General features: G+C 47.1%; 1 protein-coding gene across 1 annotated transcript in view; it reads left to right on the plus strand.

Moving 5' to 3' along the window:
• The first annotated feature begins 948 nt into the window (after window positions 1-948).
• The window catches only part of FAM169A (family with sequence similarity 169 member A), a 288,635-nt gene continuing 267,935 nt past the window's right edge, over window positions 949-21,648 (plus strand). The window contains exons 1-2 of the mRNA XM_030193277.1: window positions 949-1,154; window positions 20,261-20,398. Coding sequence (XP_030049137.1) covers window positions 20,264-20,398 — 135 coding nt within the window. The 5' untranslated portion in view covers window positions 949-1,154; window positions 20,261-20,263. The remainder of the gene's footprint in view (window positions 1,155-20,260; window positions 20,399-21,648) is intronic.

Consider the following 21,648-nt stretch of genomic DNA (forward strand, 5'->3'; position numbering starts at 1 on the left):
TTGACTTGTTGGTTCCCGGTTGTGTGTCTGGCCAGACTATACAATGGGTATGCAGTCAGCCACTGCGGACTCTTTATCTTTGTACTGTGTACATGGGCAGAGACTAGTGCCATTAGTGGAGATTAATATTTTAGCCACAGACACCAGTTTAGCAGTAGGTGGCAGTTCCATGCACCAAAAACTGTACATGTTCCCAAAACTGAAATATGCATGGCTATTGGCATCAGTGGCTCATGGAGCTGCCATCAACTGCCAAGCTAAACTGCAGAGTTTTGGGTGATGTTGGGGGGAGGTCTTCAGCTGGCAGGGCTTGGGGATCCCTGTCTGGAAGATGGAGAGGACATTTCATGCCCACCCACGCTTTCTGTAGGCCCACCCAACGTCTGCCATCAGGCTACACTACTGCCGCACAATAAAGTGTGCATCAGTCCCACACACGGGGGGGGGGGGGGGGGGGGGGGGGGGGGGTCCTGGCCTCTTCTCATTTTGAAACCATATCCTAAAATAGTGTGATATTTCTAGTCTCCTATTCTATCTACTGAAGCTAGTGCTGCAGATCCATCATGACAGGCTTGCCAAAAACCCAGGAATGGCATAAAATCTCCTTCCTGGAACTGAAAAACTTTATCAGCTCATTCCCCCTGGGTCACTTTGCCAGTCCTAAGTTCTACCCTCACCCCAGCGCTCCTATACTTTTAGGTGGTACTTGACAGCGCCAGTAGCACAAGTGAAAAACCCATTACCTGGGCCTATGGGTTCTACTGATGACGGGTCCCACTCCCGTCCCTCCCACGGGTTTCCTAGGCAACAGGAAGGTGATGCGGAGCCACTGCAGGCTCATAGGCCCCGCGCTGCCTGCTGGATTTTTACGTAACTGCTGCCGCTGCTGCAACTTCAAAATCGCCGGCACGTTACCGGTCCTGATGAACAGGGGGTTGGTTACCCAGCGCCGTCTAACATCTGGCGCTTGGGCGCGCTATCTAAGCCACTAATGGTATAGGAGGTGGGGGGAGCCGCCGGCCTTTTGCGCGTGCTTTGAGAGGAGAGCTGTTGCTGTCGGACACGCGTGCGCCGCAAGACAGAGAGAGCCAGAAGCTTAAAGCCGGCAACACTAGCTGCTTTAGCGCCGCTGCACATCCATCGAGCTCGGCAAGGTGAGTAGGGGGAGATCGCCTCTGCTCGGTACTCGGGAGGGACTGAAAGGGAGTGTCGGGGAGGATCAGGGTGTGGACGCTCGCCTCGGTCAGCTCCAGGGCCTGTGTCGGTGGAAACTACAGGTAGACAGAGGCGGCCAGGGCCCAGAGCTGGGTGCTCACTGACTGCGATTTTTGTATTGTGCAGCACATCCTGGGAAAGTCTGTTGTCTTTGGCCGATAGAGGAGTTAAATGTATTTTTCGCCAGATATCTTCAGTTGTAATAGGCATTGTTCTCCTAAACCATATTTTGTTTGAAGAAGTGATCGATCTGACTGTGTACGTTATATTTGAATTTTTCCATATGATTGGCATCTCATTCTAAACATTTAATTTCTAGTAACAGCGGCTCCTCATTATGATTATTGTGTTATGCCCACCCCCTTTGAATGATTATGGGGTTTTGTTTAAATTGTAAAGGTGTGCCGAGTTTATATAGTTGTATTTATTCTAAGCAATAACGTTTAAATGATTAAACACCATAATAGTCCAGGCTATTGGCTTAGGTAGGTATTGTAATTTTTAAAACGTAGGAACATATATGAACCTCTTGCCTTTGAAAAGTCTGCATAATTTTCTGTCAGGTGTTGCCTGTTTATATGTTGGATTTTATTACCTTTTCTCATAGAGAGAAGTAGATGCTTTTCTAAATTAGTGGGAAATGGTGGTCTCAACTGGTTGGGTGTGGAGAGTAATTTTGGAGCTGGGAGTGTACCTCTTTTGTTTTGCAAATTATATATTTTTTTGTGTTCATGCAGTGAAATACTGTTAAGGGTCATTATAAACAGATCCTATATTTGTGTTAACTGTGATATTTATTTTTTATTGTTGGTGAACGGAAGAAGACAGTTTAGCGCCACCACAATTTGTACATTCCCTTTTTGTGTGTAAATCAATATTCTGTTTTAGTATTTTACTGCAATTCAAGTGTACAGCGCTGCATACGTCTAGTAGCGCTATAGAAATCATAAGTAGTAATATTTTGTGGATAAGAGCTTTTATTGTTTTCCCATGGGGATTGGGAAGATGGGGGATGGCTACCATCTTGCTGTAAACAAAACTTATGCTTGTGTTAACTTCCTTTGTTAGTTACTACTATTTAACATTTCTAGAGCGCTACAAAGTGTACGCAGCGCTGTACAAACACAGAAGAAAGACAGTCCCTGCTCAAAGAGCTTACAATCTAATAGACAAAAGTAAAGCATTTAAATTTAAAATATTTAAGCAGTCAAGCACAAGAGAACAGTCACAGAAGGACAGAAGATGTTGAAGGGTGGTCAGTGTGATTAGGTGTAACTCTGGTTGGAGTAGTGGGAGAAGGTGATAGAAGAATAGAAATGGGTGAGGTAAAGTAATGAGTGGGTTGATAGGGAGGTTATATAAGACATGTCACTCTAGGGGTGGGTGGGTAGAGGGGTAAGTCTAAAGCAGGAGAAGGTATTCTCTGCAGCCTATCTGTGAGATGGAAAATGCTCTCTGAAGCTGCTGCTATAAGTTGTTAGTTTTCTCTCCCTGAAAGAGATCCAAGCCACACCCACGAAGTTCAAACTGTCAGTGGGGAGGGTGAGGGGAGGAAATGGCAGTGCTTGATGAAAAAGAGAGCTCAGTTTGATAGGAGATATACTATAGGATGTCATTCTGAGGCCAGGCTAAGTCTAAAGCAGGAGAAGGTATTCTCTGCAGCCTATCTGTGAGATGGAAAATGCTCTCTGAAGCTGCTGCTATAAGTTGTTAGTTTTCTCTCCCTGAAAGAGATCCAAGCCTAGTTACTGTTTGTACTAGCTTGTGTTTGATCCAGTGGCTGGCATGTGCAATTTTCCAATTAGCAGGACTCAGGGAAAGGGAATTATCAGGTAAGACTAAATTTCTCCTTTCTTTTGATCTTCTAGACCAGTCTATATCAATGGGATATACAAAAGCTCTATCCTTCAGGATAGGAGAAATACAAAGCTCCTTCCAGGACTGCTCTATCAAAGGCACTGTCGCCGTTTTTTTTAGGGGGGGCAACATAAAAAACTTGTACTGTTTCATAAAGGAATGCAATGATGACCACGTTTACTGCTCAACAGATATCCTCTGGTGCGACTCACTTAGCCCGCTGCTCATGAGAGGTTATCTAAGATCTAGTTGAACGAGCCTAGATCCTATTCAGTACAGGCTACCAGTTAAGAATATACAGTGCTTCAATCACTGCCTTGACACAGTATGCCAAGGAAGACTTTGGAGCCAGTCCTTTGTGCGGCCCACTAAACAGAATAAAGAGGTAATCTGATTTACAGAAGGAATTTTTCACTTCAAATAAGGCATAAGAATTCAGTGCACATACAGTTTATGGCAGGGCCAGACTGACAGTGATTTATTATATTTACTAGTACTTTAGATCCAGAACAAAAAATTTAAAGCCTAATAAGTTGGCATCGGAGTTGAGGGTTTGGTGTACCAACTCCAAAGCCCAGGTCAATGCACCAACATATCTCTCAAATTCTTCCATCACTGAGATGCAAATCTGGAAATTTCTTGAAAATCAGGATCTACTTTCAAAATATGTTAATATTTGAAAATAATTTGTGATTTGAATTGCTTTAGGTGAATAAGGCAATATACACAAGTTAAATGAGAACTGTTTTATGTCTTTGTAGTCCAAGAATAAATCTCATATTTAGCTCATATGCTGGATTGAAAACAAACTTGGAATATGTAAGTTGAAAAAAATTTGGTAGTATATTGCATTAGACAGTGGTACTTCATTTGAGTGATAGTTTGGAAATCAAAGAAATTGTGCCATAGAAGTACATATACCTGTATTTTGCAATACTTTGTTTGTGAGCTGGCCATCACATTGAACACAGACTATAAGAGGCCAATATCCTTAGTAATCCAATGTAGGTTAATCTGGACTGTAAAAAAAAAAAAAAGATATTATGAAAGACATCAGACAGAAGATGTGCATTCACATCAGATGCAGGGAAAGAAGACTGGAAGGCTGCTTAAATTGTTCAGTAAAATGTTCTCTGTTTTGTATAATCTTTTTTTTAAATGAGTCAGTCTTCTGTGTGCGTCACTTCAGAGACCTAATATTTAAGATCTCTTTAAAGATCATATTAGATCAGTAGTTCCCAAACCTGGTCCTGGAGGCACCCCAGCCAGTCAGGTTTTCAGGATACCCACAATGAATATTCATGAAAGATTTGCATGCAGAGAAGACAGTGTTTGCAAATCTCTCATGAATATTCATTGTGGACATCCTGAAATCCTGACTGGTTGGGGTGCCTCCAGGGCCAGGATTGGGAACCACTGTATTAAACAATATAGTGACAGAGAAAAACTTTGCTTAGACTTCCAAAACAGTACAGAAATCTTAATATATATTGAAGAAAATCTCAAACAATATGTTGGTAAATGTTGCTGGTTAGATCCTTTTTAGGTAGAAGGATTATAAACAAAGTAAAGCAATTTTTAAAAGGTCATTAGTATTTAAAATCATGTCTGATTTTGTTAGATTAAAGAAGGGTTACCTTCAAAAGCTAATCAAAGGATGTATTAAGTTAGTTCAAGGTGTCATCTTATTTTCTTTTCTATGTTTTGATTTATTTCTATTACCTTTAAAAGTGGACTAACATGGCTACCGTACCACTTTTGTCAGATTAAATAAAATCTTTGTGCCTAGATGTGATAAGAATCCTAAGATTTCAAGATATCCACAGAGAATCTGTAGCTTAGCTGAAATATTTTGTATATGTATTCCTTCCCTGGTCCTTGATTCATAGATCAGAGGAGAGAATTTAAGTGTTCTCTGAAGTCATATTGAGATTGTATTCCTTATGGTCCCACTAGACCATTCCAGACAAGTGGAATGTGCCCTATTCCCACCAATAGAGGGAGGTAGAGATCTTAGTATAATGGCTGGTGCAGGCTGAAACTCTCCTGTAGGAATTTCTATATCTCTGGCAGATGGTAAGATAGGGAGGGGTAGTGCTATGACTTTAATGAGGTAGGCCTGCCCCACCAACCTCTGTAGTCCATGGCCTACGTTTTTGGGGCTAGATCCTTGGGTCAGTTGCTCCTGTGATTTGGACCACACCCCTTATCCCAGTTGAACCAGGAGCACACTTAACAGCTTCTTTGTTTTCCTCTTTAGCCATTGGGCTTCAGCTCGCTGGGCCATCTGGCATATGTCCATGCAAGGCCTTTGCCAGTAGGGACAGATGTCTTCTTCCCCCTCCCCTCAGTTCCCACCCCCCCAAATGCTACTGCTGAACAGAGAAAAAAATTGTTTTGGTTTTAATTGGACTGGCTTTATTCTCTTGGCTTTGCCTGGGAGAATCATATGGCCACCTTATTTAAAAATTAAAAAAACAAAGCACTTAAAGTGAAATATGACTTTAGGGGAGTCTCTGGGTCTTGGTCCCAGAGAGGATAAGTTTGTGGCTTGATTTCTCTGTGTTTTGGAGAGGGGACATCTGCAGGGCTGTCTTGTAACCAAATTATATATGAATTGGAGCTAACAAAATTAAAACCTAGATCTATGAAATAATCAACTATATATGGATCTAGGAACTCTCAATTTTCCACTCATTGCAAGCCATATTATGCTAGTTATAAATATCATGATTAAATATTAGTGATAATGCTCAGAATTCAACGTTCTTAATGTGTATAAAATTTAGAGCACCCCATTTTCCATTATAGCACTTCAGTGTCCAAAGAACACAACAGAAACACTCCCCAGAGTGACACTGAAATGCTGAAGTGGGAGAGGCAGGCTAAGGAGCAGTCATTACATTAACATTTGGCCTCCTTAAAAAAAAGGGCATAAGCCCCTGCGCTCTCTTCAGTGAGAGATAGATAAGGACAACTTAAATAGCATCACTAAGAGCATGGGAACTAAACTGAGAGCCTGCATATGCTTAAAAAGAAACAATTAGAGCTTAGCATTACGAAAATCTGCAACGCTAAAGGGGAGTTGCTTATTAAGGAAAAGGAGATTCGTGATAGGTTTCTAGAATTTTATACGCAACTGTATACCAGTGTGTAATGCCTTGGGGTATTGCTCAGTATCTCCAGGAAGTGTTGCTGCCTGCCTTGCAAGAGGGCATTAGAGATCAGCTGGATGCCCCGATTACTGGTCAGGAGATCCTGTCAGTTATAAAAGATTTCACCCAGGGGAAATCTCCAGGCCTCGAAGGGTTCACTAACGCTTTTTACAAGGCATTTAAATTCCCTCTGGTGGCTCTTTTAACCAGGGTCTTTAATTTTATGCATGTCAGGGTCTGCTGACTGCAATGAACACCGCAGACATCACTATTCTTTGTAAACCAGGCAGTGATCCACGTGTCATTCTCTAGTTTGGATTCTAAGGAGACAGCTTCAAACAAACCATTTGAAGCTTATCCAGTAATGAGGTTGCTCTTAGTAACCTTTACGTCCTCACACCTTAATTAACACCTAATTCAGGTCAGTAGCAGTGCTACCTCTCCCAGCAGGCAAAGAACAGAAAATTCCTTTCTTTTAGGACAAAGTTTGAGCCTTGCTACTATCCTTTTTAATACTTTTGGCTGTTAAGTTTCTACCTCTAGAGAAAGTTTCAAGGTTAAAACTATGGGGGAAAGGGTTGTACACTATAGAAACTAGTTAATAATCCTTGCTTCTCTCTATATTTTATTTTATTTTATACTAAGGCTCAACTAGGCCCTGCTGTGACTTCTAGATTCTGTTAATGCTGTGGCAGAAAATTCAAGTTTTATAACTGTGAGGATAAGAATGGGAACATGTGTAATAAAAGTGCAGAGATAGCAGAGATCTTTGTACGGCACTTTGCCATCTTATATGAGGCTGATCAGACTGCGAGTTTACCTGCATTAGACAGTTATTTAGCTAAAGTGGGAATCCCAAAGTTGTCACCTCAAGAGATTCAGACCTTGGAGGGTCCTATTACTGGGAAGGAACTCCAAGATATCATCAATTCTCCGAGGACAAGCAGGCTGCTTGTTCTCACGACTGGGTTGACGTCCGCGGCAGCCCCCACCAACCGGAAGAAGCTTCGCGGGACGGTCGGCACGCAGGCCACGCCCACCGCGCATGCGCGGCCGCCTTCCCGCCCGTGCGCGACCGCTCCCGCCAGTTACTTTTTTTCCGCGACTGAGAGAGTGGTGCGTTTGCCTCTCTCTCTGTTCAGCCGCCGGATTTTCGACCGCGTTTACGCGGATCGTCGCTTGGACCGTTCGGTTCCCTCTGTTTTTGTTTGTATTGTTTTAAAGAAAAAAAAAAAAAAAAAAAAGAAATTTTTTGCGCGTGTGGAGCACGCGCTCCCCTTTTTCCCTCGCTTTCTAGCGGGGACGCCACGTTGCGGCCTAGTGGCCGCTCGGTCGGTTGATTTTTTCGTGGTGTGATTTTAGCCACCATTGCCGACTTTGACTTCGCCGACGCGATTTTTCCGTCGATGTCCTCGAAGGTCCCGAGTGGATTTAAGAAGTGTGGTCGCTGCGGCCGGCCGATCTCGCAGACCGACACCCACGCTTGGTGCCTCCAGTGCCTCGGGCCGGAGCACAATCTCAAGTCGTGCGCTTTGTGTCTCGGTCTCCGGAAACGGACTCAGGTTGCGAGGCAAGTTCTGCGGGACCGTCTTTTTGGAACTTGCGCCGGCCCCTCGACGTCGACCTCGACGGCATCGGTATCGAAGGCCGGTTCTTCGGTACCGGTATCGATGCCCGAGACATCGGCACCGATGGCAGCGACCCCAGGAGAACAGGTCCCGTTGGCCCGCCGGTCCGCCGGTGAGAGTGGGGTTGAGAGGCCGCGTGGGCAGTCGGCCCCGGTCACTCCCTCAACTCGTGAGCCACGGGACCGAACCCTGTCGGACCCGGTACCTCGAGACCGAGGGGGATCGACCTCCTCCTCCTCCATGCCCTCCGGCGCCGGTGACGTGCACCGGAAAAAAAGATAAGAAGCGCCGTCACCGGGAGCCCTCGGTGCACCCTGAAGAGGAGTCGACGCCGAAGCGTCATCGCAGAGAGGAGAGATCTCCGTCGGTGGTGGAGGTACCGACGCGTCGGGGTTCCGGCACCTCGGTGCCGTCTCCTGGCCCCCAGCAGCTTCTGGCACCGACACCCTTACCGGCCCCACCGCCTTTCCCGGCAGCGGGCCTGGACGAGTGCCTCAGAGCCATCCTTCCGGGGATCCTGGAAGGGCTGATGCGCCAGGCTGTGCCGGCGTCGGGGGTGCTTGCGCCCCCCGGCGCCGATGACTGTGGCGCCGGCGAGCTCTAGCCCGGCGCCGGGGCTGTCGACACCGCCGCCGCTTGCGGTGCCGGTCTCGACCGCCACGCAGGTGGAGTCCCCGTCGACGTCGATGGAGGGAGCTCCGTCCCCGCCGGCGCGGGAGTCCACCGCTCGACGACACCGAGACCTTGGTGCCTCGACGTCGAGCCGGGCCCGGTACCGGACTCAGCTACATGAGCTAATGTCCGATACCGAGGATGAGGACTCGTGGGGGGAAGAGGAGGACCCGAGATATTTCTCCTCAGAGGAGTCTACGGGCCTTCCCTCGGACCCCACGCCGTCACCGGAGAGGAAGCTCTCACCTCCTGAGAGTCTCTCCTTTGCCTCCTTTGTGCGGGATATGTCTATAAGCATTCCCTTTCCCGTGGTCTCTGTGGAAGAGCCGAGGGCCGAGATGCTCGAGGTCCTCGACTATCCATCACCACCTAGAGAGTCCTCCACGGTACCGCTGCACAATGTCCTGAAGGAGACGCTGCTTCGGAACTGGGTGCGACCACTAACTAACCCCACCATTCCCAAGAAAGCAGAGTCCCAGTACAGGATCCACTCTGACCCAGAGCTCATGCGGCCCCAGTTGCCCCATGACTCAGCGGTCGTGGATTCTGCTCTCAAGAGGGCACGGAGTTCGAGGGATACCGCCTCGGCGCCCCCGGGGCGGGAGTCTCGCACTCTGGACTCATTTGGGAGGAAGGCCTACCAATCCTCCATGCTCGTGACCCGCATCCAATCTTACCTGCTCTATATGAGCATCCACATGCGGACCAATGTGCAACAGCTGGCGGACCTGGTCGATAAGCTCCCGCCGGAGCAGTCCAGGCCTTATCAGGAGGTGGTCAGGCAGCTGAAGGCGTGCAGAAAGTTCCTGTCCAGGGGGATTTTTGACACCTGTGACGTGGCATCTTGTGCTGCGGCCCAAGGTATAGTGATGCGCAGGCTCTCATGGCTGCGCGCCTCTGACCTGGACAACCGCACCCAGCAGACTGGCTGACGTCCCTTGCCGGGGGGATAATATTTTTGGCGAGAAGGTCGAGCAGATGGTTGACCAACTGCATCAGCGGGAAACCGCTCTCGACAAGCTCTCCCACCGGGCGCCTTCAGCACCCGCCCCCGCGGGCGGGCGTTTTTCCCGGGCTCGGCAGGCTGCACCCTATTCTTTTGCGAAGCGTAGGTACAACCAGCCGGCCCGAAGGCCTCGTCAGGCACAGGGACAGCCCCAGCGCGCTCGTTCCCGTTAACAGCGTGCGCCTAAGCAGCCCCCTGCGCCTCCACAGCAAAAGCCGGGGACGGGCTTTTGACTGGATCCATGGGAACATAGCCGCCCTACAAGTGTCCGTACCGGACGACCTGCCGGTCGGAGGGAGGTTAAAATTCTTTCACCAAAGGTGGCCTCTCATAACCTCCGACCAGTGGGTTCTCCAAATAGTGCGGTACGGATACGCCCTGAATTTGGCCTCCCTGCCTCCAAATTGTCCTCCGGGAGCTCAGTCTTTCAGCTCCCATCACAAGCAGGTACTTGCAGAGGAACTCTCCGCCCTTCTCAGCGCCAATGCGGTCGAGCCCGTACCACCCTGGCAGGAAGGGCAGGGATTCTATTCCAGGTACTTCCTTGTGGAAAAGAAAACAGGGGGGATGCGTCCCATCCTAGACCTGAGAGGCCTGAACAAATTCCTGGTCAAAGAAAAGTTCAGGATGCTTTCCTTGGGCACCCTTCTGCCAATGATTCAGAAAAACGATTGGCTATGTTCCCTGGATTTAAAGGACGCATACACTCACATCCCGATACTGCCAGCTCACAGACAGTATCTCAGATTCCGCCTGGGCGCACGGCACTTTCAGTATTGTGTGCTGCCCTTTGGGCTCGCCTCTGCCCCACGAGTGTTTACAAAGTGCCTCGTGGTGGTAGCGGCCTACCTACGCAAGCTGGGAGTGCACGTGTTCCCATATCTCGACGATTGGCTGGTCAAGAACACCTCGGAGGCCGGAGCCCTCCGGTCCATGCAGTGCACTATTCAACTTCTGGAGCTGCTGGGGTTTGTGATAAATTACCCAAAGTCCCATCTCCAGCCAACTCAGTCTCTGGAATTCATAGGAGCGCTGCTGAATTCCCAGACGGCTCAGGCCTACCTTCCCGAAGCGAGGGCCACCAATCTCTTGGCCCTGGCTTCGCAGACCAGAGCGTCTCAGCAGATCACAGCTCGGCAGATGTTGAGACTTCTGGGTCATATGGCCTCCACAGTTCATGTGACTCCCATGGCTCGTCTTCACATGAGATCTGCTCAATGGACCCTAGCTTCCCAGTGGTTCCAAGCCACCGGGAATCTAGAGGATGTCATCCGCCTCTCCACCAGTTGCCGCACTTCACTGCTCTGGTGGACCATACGGACCAATTTGACCCTGGGACGTCCATTCCAAATTCCGCAGCCCACGAAAGTGCTGACGACGGATGCATCTCGCCTGGGGTGGGGAGCCCATGTCGATGGGCTTCACACCCAGGGTCTGTGGTCCCTCCAGGAAAAGGATCTGCAGATCAACCTCCTGGAGCTCCGAGCGATCTGGAACGCACTGAAGGCTTTCAGAGATCGGCTGTCCTGCCAAATTATCCAAATTCGGACAGACAATCAGGTTGCAATGTATTACGTCAACAAGCAGGGGGGCACCGGATCTCGCCCCCTGTGTCAGGAAGCCGTCGGTATGTGGCGTTGGGCGTGTCGGTTCGGCATGCTTCTCCAAGCCACGTACCTGGCAGGCGTAAACAACAGTCTGGCCGACAGACTGAGCAGAGTCATGCAACCGCACGAGTGGTCGCTCCATTCCAGAGTGGTACGCAAGATCTTCCGAGAGTGGGGCACCCCCTCGATGGATCTTTTCGCCTCTCAGACCAACCACAAGCTGCCTCTGTTCTGTTCCAGACTTCAGACACACGGCAGGCTAGCGTCAGATGCCTTTCTCCTTCATTGGGGGACCGGCCTCCTGTATGCTTATCCTCCCATACCTTTGGTGGGGAAGACCTTACTGAAGCTCAAGCAAGACCGCGGCACCATGATTCTGATAGCGCCCTTTTGGCCCCGTCAGATCTGGTTCCCTCTTCTTCTGTAGTTGTCCTCCGAAGAACCGTGGAGATTGGAGTGTTTTCCGACTCTCATTTCGCAGAACGACGGAGCGTTGCTGCACCCCAACCTTCAATCCCTGGCTCTCACGGCCTGGATGTTGAGGGCGTAGACTTCGCTGCGTTGGGTCTGTCTGAGGGTGTCTCCCGGGTCTTGCTTGCCTCTAGGAAGGATTCCACTAAAAAGAGTTACTTTTTCAAGTGGAGGAGGTTTGTCGTTTGGTGTGAGAGCAAGGCCCTAGAACCTCGTTCTTGCCCTGCACAGAACCTGCTTGAATACCTTCTGCACTTATCAGAGTCTGTCCTCAAGACCAACTCAGTAAGGAATCACCTTAGTGCGATTAGTGCTTACCATTATCGTGTGGAAGGTAAAGCCATCTCTGGAGAGCCTTTAGTCGTTCGATTCATGAGAGGCTTGCTTTTGTCAAAGCCCCCTATCAAGCCTCCTACTGTGTCATGGGATCTCAACGTCGTCCTCACCCAGCTGATGAAACCTCCTTTTGAGCCACTGAATACCTGCCATCTGAAGTACTTGACCTGGAAGGTCATTTTCTTGGTGGCAGTTACTTCAGCTCGTAGGGTCAGTGAGCTTCAAGCCCTAGTAGCTCATGCTCCATATACTAAATTTCATCACAACAGAGTAGTGCTCCGCACTCACCCAAAGTTCCTGCCGAAGGTGGTGTCGGAGTTCCATCTTAACCAGTCAATTGTCTTGCCAACATTCTTCCCCAGGCCGCATACCCGCCCTGCTGAACGTCAGTTGCACACATTGGACTGCAAGAGAGCATTGGCCTTCTACTTGGAGCGGACACAGCCCAACAGACAGTCCGCCCAATTGTTTATTTCTTTCGACCCTAACAGGCTAGGGGTCGCTGTCGGGAAACGCACCATCTCCAATTGGCTAGCAGATTGCATTTCCTTCACTTACGCCCAGGCTGGGCTGGCTCTTGAGGGTCATGTCACGGCTCATAGTGTCAGAGCCATGGCAGCGTCGGTGGCCCACTTGAAGTCAGCCACTATTGAAGAGATCTGCAAGGCTGCGACGTGGTCATCTGTCCACACATTCACATCTCATTACTGCCTCCAACAGGATACCCGACGCGACAGTCGGTTCGGGCAGTCGGTGTTGCAGAATCTGTTTGGGGTGTAAATCCAACTCCACCCTCCAGGACCCGAATTTATTCTGGTCAGGCTGCACTCTCAGTTAGTTGTTCTTCGTAGGTCAATTTCTGTTGTACCCTCGCCGTTGCGAGGTTCAATTGACCTGGGTTATTGTTTTGAGTGAGCCTGAGAGCTAGGGATACCCCAGTCGTGAGAACAAGCAGCCTGCTTGTCCTCGGAGAAAGGGTATGATACATACCTGTAGCAGTTGTTCTCCGAGGACAGCAGGCTGATTATTCTCACCTACCCTCCCTCCTCCCCTTTGGAGTTGTGTGTTTCATATTTTATTGCTTGTCATTCAACTGGCGGGAGCGGTCGCGCACGGGCGGGAAGGCGGCTGCGCATGCGCGGTGGGCGTGGCCTGCGTGCCGACCGTCCCGCGAAGCTTCTTCCGGTTGGTGGGGGCTGCCGCGGACGTCAACCCAGTCGTGAGAACAATCAGCCTGCTGTCCTCGGAGAACAACTGCTACAGGTATGTATCATACCCTATCTTTGTCACTGAACTCGGCCCCAGGCCCAGATGGGTTCTCTGGAGAGTTCTAGAAATTATTGCCTCCCTCCTTTTTGGGCCCCCTTAAAGCCTATTACGAACAAGTGGTAACAGAGGGTGCATTCCCATTATATGCAAACACTGCTTTAATTTCACTGATATTGAAACCAGGGAGACCAACTGATCTGGCTGATTTCTATCGTCCAATTTCGCTCCTAAATGTAGATCTTAAGATTTATGCGAAGCTCTTAGTGGAACGACTGGCAGGACTTCTTCCGAGACTAGTTGGGATAGAGCAAGTGGGGTTTGTTATAAATTGTCAAGCAGTGAGCAATGTTCGTCGTTTACTTTTAGCCATGGCACAGTGTCAACAGACTAAAACATCAGCCTTAATCCTCAGTTTAAATGCAGATAAAGCATTTGACAGAGTGAGCTGGGAATACCTGTTTGGTATTTTGAGACATAAGGGATTCCAGGGATGTGAACCCCATGGCCTCCCTACTTCTTAATGGAGTACGTACCGCCATAGGAGCCAACTTTTCAAAATTATTGGGGGTGCTAAGCCCAATGAAAATAACTCCTCCCTGGACACATACAAGGAATTTTCTCAATATTGGGGGTGCTCAAGCACCCACAGCGTCGGCTCCAATGCGTACCGCTGCGTTTCCCATACGGAAAGGTACTTGGCAAGGATGTCCCCTTTCCCTCCTATTATTTGTGCTCTCTATAGAGCCCTTACTACGGCAATTGAAATTGGCAGAGGAGGTCCCTGGTGTCATGGTGGGTGGTGAAATGGTAAAAGGCTTTGGCGTTCGTAGATGACATCTTAGTGGTAGTGACTGAACCAAAACAATCGTTACCGATATTACTAGAGACAGTAGCCAACTTTGGGCGACACTCTGGTTTTCTATTGAATCTTAGACAGTCCCAGGCTCTTCAAGTTATGCGGGAAGAGGGCACAAAATGGCAAGGGGACTTTCCTTTACAATGGGCAGGAGGGGATGTAAAGTATTTGGGAGTGCGTAAACCCAGCGAACTATCTCAGTTGTACCCTATGAATGTTGCTAAGCTACTATCTGATACTAGTACTAGATTACAATTGTGGCAGACATATCCACTGTCTCTAATAGGACACATTGCATTATATAATATGTTAATTGTCCCACGATGGCTATGCACATTCCAAGTTCTACCACTTTACCTTAAGAATCGTGATGAGAAGAAACTGAATCGCCTGTTACAGATTCCTCTGGAGAAGCAAGAAAGCAAGACTGCCGCTTAGCATTTTGCAGATCCCGGTGGAATATGGGGACTTAGGCCCCTTGAGCTTGAGATATCTAACAGTTGCAAGTGGTATGAGACATATTAATGATTAGTTCAGAGATACGCAAGATTTTTCACCCACAAAAATTGAAATAAATCTGACACACAAAATTCACTTTAGCTGTTTACTGCATGTATCTGGAGGGCGCATACCTGCCACATTGCTATCTTCTGCCATTTTTCCAACCGCGAAAGCGGTTTGGCGATGGGTGTGCCGCCATCACCATTTCTCTCCGAAGACCACCCCGTATATGGCCATCTGTGGCAATCCGGCCTTTCCGCCAGTGTCCATTTACCCAGCTTTTCGCAGATGGCAAAAGCGTGGGCTAATCTACATATTGCATGTGGTGACAGAGGAAGGCTGAATCGAACCATTTGTTGAATTACAAAAACAATTTGCCTTGTCATCAAAGGATATTTTTCATTATTACCAATTGAAACATTATATAGACAGCTCATCATGGGAACAACTGACCGAAGATGTACAAGAGGAGCTGGCGACAGCCTTTTCCCTAGGCGCGCAACAGAAGGTACCATTGTCCTTTCATCACAGGCACTTGAGAGATAATCATTTGAATTGGACTTTTCAAAGTATTCTAAAATGTGGAGTGAAGACTTGAACACTACTATTACTGCAACCATGTTTAAAGAACAAGTACTGGCCTTGCGGAAATATACAAAGTTAACATTGCATTGGGAGCTGCAATACAAATTTGCTCTACGAGCGTACATTTCCCCACAGCAAGCCTTCCACGTGGGGACGTCGCTGGATGGAGCTTGCCCAAGATGTGGAGCAGAGGGAGAGACTTTAGGACATATGTTCTGGTCTTGCCCACAGATAGTAATATTCTGGAAAACTCTGCTACAACAGATATTGGCCTTGTGGGCAACAGGATGGCACTTTGATCTCAGGCTATTATTTGGTCAGCCGCACCTAGGCCCGCCAGTATCTCGTGGATATAAGGACTTTGTGTTACGGGCTACTATTATTGCAAAGAAAATTATTCTTGTACAATGGATTACTAACCAGGTGCCTTCCATACAACAATGGTGTGCTCAGATGATTTTCCTATTACACCTGGAGAGATTGGATGTGTACAATGCAACTCCTGAGGAAATCTTGAGGTTTCAATACAGATAGACCCTGTTTTGGGAGACCCTCACTCCCGCCGCCAGAGGACAGTTACTAAACTTCTGACATATGACAAGGATCTATGCATGTGACTATATTTGTTAAGTATCTGAAGTATGATGGGGGAGGGAGGAAATGGGAAGGGGAGGGACGCTTTGGTGGGGGGTTGGGCGTGGGGAGAAAATGTAAATTTCTTGGTGATTGCAGTTGGTATGATGACACTTTGTGTTTGTGGTCACTCCTTGAGAGGTGTACTTGTTATCTCATAGTAACGTTAATAAAAAAGATTCAAACATAAGTTCCAAGCACAGAGCAAAATGTCTCTTACCCAGAGAAATATTCTCTATCTAGTAGACTTGTGGTGGAAAGTGTGAGTTCTCCAAAAACCACAAAATACCTACTGAACCGACATGAGTCTGCAAAAAGGTGGGAAAATATGGGATACAAATAAATAAATAAATATAGATGCCATCTGCAGGCATAACGGTTATTGTATGTTATGATTCTACTGAGACAGGCAGGGGAATGACTGGGACTCGCTTCTGATTGGCCTGTCAGGGATTGAGCTGACGTCTGAGGCAGCAGATGTCAGACCTTATTTAAACTTACCTCTCCCTACAGTGGACGCTCTAGTGTTATCTCTTACAGCTGTGAGCTCTTGTTGTTCTGCTTGTGGCACAGAGTCTATTCTCTGTAGTTTGCTTGCTCTTCTCTTTGTTTGTGGTTTCTGTGTGTGCTGGTTGTTACTAGGTTTTCACTGATTACTTCATTGCAGTGCAGCTGGGTCTGTTGTCTCTCCTCTGCCTCGTCTCTCCCTGCTCGGCTGTGGTGTTGTCTTGTCCATGGTAAGCTCGTTCCTGCTTTGTTTAGTTTTCCCTGTAGCCTGCTTTAACCCTTTGTGTGCAGTGTTTGGTAACATAGTAACGTGGTAGATGACGGCAGAAAAAGACCTGCACGGTCCATCCAGTCTGCCCAACAAGACAAACATATGTGTATACCTTACTTTGATTTGTACCTGCCTTATTCAGTCTGCCCAGCAGTACGTCCCGCCTCCCATCACAGGCTCTGGCACAGACCGTATAAGTCTGCCCTCCACTATCCTCGCCTCCCAACCACCCACCCCTCTTCCCCCCACCTGCTCCGCCACCCAATTTCGGCTAAGCTTCTGAGGATCCATTCCTTCTGCACAGGATTCCTTTATGCATATCCCACGCATGTTTGAATTCCGTTACCGTTTTCATCTCCACAACCTCCCGCGGGAGGGCATTCCAAGCATCCACCACCCTCTCTGTGAAAAAATACTTCCTGACATCTTTCCTGAGGCTGCCCCCCTTCAACCTCATTTCATGTCCTCTCGTTCTACTGCCTTCCCATCTCCGGAAAAGATTTGTTTGCGGATTAATACCTTTCAAATATTTGAACGTCTGTATCATATCACCCCTGTTCCTCCTTTCCTCCAGGTTATACATGTTCAGGTCAGCAAGTCTCTCTTCATACGTTTTGGAACGCAAATCCTGTACCATTCTCGTAGCTTTTCTTTGCACCGCTTCCAATTTTTTAACATCCTTCGCAAGGTACGGCCTCCAAAACTGAACAGGTGGGGCCTAACCAACGACTTGTACAGGGGCATCAACACTTCCTTTCTTCTGCTGATCACACCTCTCTCTATACAGCCTAGCAACCTTCTCGCTACAGCCACCACCTTGTGACACTGTTTCGTCGCCTTCAGATCCTCGAATACTATCACCCCAAGATCCCTCTCCCCCGTCCGTACCTATCAGACTCTCCCCGCCTAACACATAAGTCTCTCTTGGGTTTCTACTCCCTAAGTGCATCACTTTGCATTTCTTCGCATTGAATTTTAATTGCCAAACCTTAGACCATTCTTCTAGCTTCCTCAGATCCTTTTTTATGCTTTCCACTCCCTTCCGGGTGTCCACTCTGTTGCAAATCTTAGTATCATCCGCAAATAGGCAAACTTTACCTTCTAACCCTACGGCAATGTCACTCACAAATATATTGAACAGAATCGGCCCCAGCACCGATCCCTGAGGCACTCCACTACTCACCTTTCCCTCCTCCGAGCGAACTCCATTTACCACCACCCTCTGTCGTCTGTCTGTCAACCAGTTCCTAATCCAGTTCACCACTTCGGGACCCGTCTTCAGCCCATCGAGTTTATTTAAGAGCCTCCTGTGGGGAACCGTGTCAAAAGCTTTGCTAAAATCTAAGTAGATTACATCTATAGCATGTCGATGATTCAATTCTCCAGTTACCCAATCAAAGAATTCAATGAGATTCGTTTGGCACGATTTCCCTCTGGTAAAACCATGTTGTCTCGTATTTGGCTCTTGTGTAGCCCTGCCTTCTTAGGCAGTCTTTCTCAGCATCTGTTTTAACTGGTTGTGTGTAGTGTTTGTTTGTGTCTTTTGTGAGTCCTGCCTCTTGGGCAGCCTTTCTCTGTTATCTGCTTTAACCCTTTCTGCACTCTTGTGAGCCCTGCTTCTTTCCTGTCTTTTTTTTATTTGAGGGCAGCCTTTCTCTGTAGACTGCTTTTGCTCATTTGTTATTTGGCTCTGGTGAGCTCTGTTCCCCTTTTCTGTTTTTAGTTAGTAGCTGCCTTTTCTTTCTGTCTGCTTTTGCACTTGGCATGCTGTGTTTGATTTGGCCCTGTTGGGTCGTGGTCTTCCTCCGCCTGGGGGATTCTAGCAGCCTTTTCCTTCAGACTGTTTTTCCTGCTCGGCCATTTCTGTGGAGTTTTGCCCCTTTAGGTTCCGAGTCTTTAGTGCCCAGCTCTGTCCCTGGCTTTCCCTTTTCCCCTGGTGGCACAGCCTTCCGCTACCTCGGTTACTGTGTAGCCTTTGTTTGTATTCTCTCCCTCTGGTTGTAGTCTGTATCTGCCAGTTTGGTCTGATGTCCTTCCCTTTGTGTCACTGCCTGGTGCTGTGTGCGCTGCCTGAGCTCCAGTCCCTTCTGGGACCTCTCATTGTTCTTTTCCCTTCCCTAGTGTATGATTCGGTTCCAGTTCTGCCTTGCAGCCCATATGCTTGGACTCTGTACGAGAGGGTTCCCGATTGGCCTTGCGCATGAGTGGTCTGTTTCCCTTTTCTGGTGGTGCTTTTTGATTTTCATGAGTGTGTGGGGCTTTGTGGCCCATGGTATTGCATAGCGCCTGTTTGGTCTACCCTAGGCCTTGGCCTGGGCACAAGGGCTCACAATCAGATTAACGTTGTAGTGGTCTATAGCTGGATACAGTACATTTTTTGCTATTCCTGCATGGCTCGCCATATAGTAGAAGGGGGTTATAATGTGGTGTGTACCTGGGACCTTTTATGTGAAGCTCACTGCACTGCCTCTGCCGGGATGTCTGTGTGAGTAGTCTAGTAAGACTGTTGGCCTCCAGACATCCCAGTGGCTTGTTTTTCTCCATTTTTCCCTTGGACATTTTTTGTTTGGAAATGGCCCATAAAAAAAGACACACTGAGCACAAAAAGGTCTAAAATAGAGCGATTTTTTTGAACCAAAAAGGTAGATATTTTTCTGGTTTAAAAATGACAATGTTTGGCACTGGATTTTTGGATGTTTTTTGCAAAATGACCAAAATCTGGTTTGGACATCATATCAAAAATGCCCCTCCATGTAACAGTTTGTCAATTGTTAAATGTATTTTGTTTTATGTTGGTTTTTCTTTGGCATGGATGTGACCATTGCTACTGAACACTTCTGATTGTTCTGTTTGTATGTGTTTGATAAGTGCTTAATGCCGATTAGATGTTGAAAGATGACCATGTAGGATTTTTTTGTGGGTTTTATACATGTTTACCTTAATGCTATTGTGGCAATTTAGTAATACAATTTTGCACTTATTTATTTTCTCTCATTATCAGATTTTGTCCATCATTTGTAAAGGATGATATTTGGGGGAAGGGGAAGAAGATACTTTCAAAACTTCTTTCTCTTAATGATTAGGTTTCCCCACTTAGGAGGAGGTTCTATATATGGCGCCTAAAAAAATCGACATTGAAATCGGTGTCGACTAAGTGTATTCTATAATCAGCACCTAGATATAGGTGCTGATTATAGAATATGCTTAGTTGATATTTTAGCGCCGATACCTGCGTGCATCCATTTATGCCACTGGTGTAAATCTCAGTATGTAGATTTAGGCGCACTGGGCCATATTCTATAACTAGGCGCCTAAATTTTGTAACACCCATAACCAAGTCCCTTTTTGCCTCCGTGCGTTAGAAATTCGGTGCACATTGTTACAGAAGACGCTTAGCAAGTTGTGTGCCTAAATTAAGTGCCAATTAGTGCTCCTTATTGCTTATGTGCTGTTATCAGTGCTTATTAGCTTGTTAAACCAATTAAGTTACATTATAGAATCCGCGCTGATTTTGGCGCCTAAATCTAAGTGCACTATGTAGAACCCGGGTGTTAATGCCCAGGATTCCCCACTTCATGAACTTTTGAATATGGTCAGGTATTGGAAACTGCATGGAATAGCATGAACAGGTTATTCACTGCACAGGAGAAACAAATTATGCAATAATTAAAGCTTTTTTTGTTCCTTTAAGGGGATGGCATTTCCTGTGGATATACTGGATAACTGCAGCCATGAAGAACTGGAGAATGCTGCTGAAGAATTCATGTCTGATCTTCGATTTGGTGATGCTGAGAATCCAGAATACTTCTCTCTGCCCAATAAGCGCAAGGTAAGATAGGTTTAACCTAATTGTAAACTCTTGTATGGGATTTTGTGTTTCTTAATCTAAACCTAATGGGCACAAGCACCCATAGGTGTTCTCATTGTTTTAACACCATGGCCAACCTGGACAAGGAGAAATGGAGTGACATAATATCTCTAAATATTTGAGTATCCTAGGTCAAATGGGCAATAATTTACACAAATGGAAATATTGGAAAAATGCAAAAAGAATAATTTGAGTCTGATGACAAACTTTGGTATCACTTCCAGTGATCAGGTTGTGAAATTTTCTGTCTTACATAAGTAGATAAATATTGCCACACTGGGACAGACCAAAGGTCCATCAAGCCCAGCATCCTGTTTCCAACAGTGGACAATCCAGGTCACAAATACCTGTCAAGATCCCCCCCCACAAAGTTCAATACATTTTATGCTGCTTATCCCAGAAATAAGCAGTGGATTTTCCCCAAGTCATTTTAATCTTGAGTGTGTGCATCATCAGCACTTTTACTGCTGTTTGTTATTTTAGGTTGTATTACTAGAAGTATACCATGCTGTACAAGTACATATGAGGCTATTCTTTCTCTACAGTGTACAGTCTAGTCAAGACAGACATAAGGTACAAAAGACATGACTAATAGATATACTCATAGAGAAATTTAGTAGGTGGGATTGGTTACCATAGATCAGAGATGAGCAAACTTTGGCCAGTGCTGGACTACAGTGGCAGAGTATGTAATTTTAGGTGGCAGTGAGATCTTTATGCCAGAAGTGATGTCGCCACCAACTTGATGGACATGTTAGGCCTTCTCCCCCCTTCCACACTTTCGTTCTGATTCTTAAAGCATTGTTTTCCTAGTGACCATTTGACCGACCAAGGGTTTTTGTTCTCTAGGTGGTGCTATGTCAGCAGCTTCTTTTGCATCTTACCAACCCAGGCAGTCCCCTCCTTCCTACTAAAAGTGGTTTCTGCTTTTGAGTCATTCAGGGGATCTCTTGGTCCCTGTTCCATGAGGATGATTTTAGTGAGGACCTCCATACTGTCCGCTCCCTGGATGTACATCAGGCTCTGATTTGGTATCTTGAAGTGACCAGTCGATCTCGTAATTCAAATGTCTGCTGGACCTAGGAAAGGGGAGGCTTTTATGAAGGCCGCCGTATAGTGGTGACTCAGGGAAAGGGGATGAGATTTGATATACCACTTACCTGTGGTTACAATCCAAAGTGGTTTACGTATTATGTACAGGTACTGATTTT

Source organism: Microcaecilia unicolor, chromosome 2, assembly GCF_901765095.1.
Source record: "Microcaecilia unicolor chromosome 2, aMicUni1.1, whole genome shotgun sequence".
Taxonomy (NCBI): Eukaryota; Metazoa; Chordata; class Amphibia; order Gymnophiona; family Siphonopidae; genus Microcaecilia; species Microcaecilia unicolor.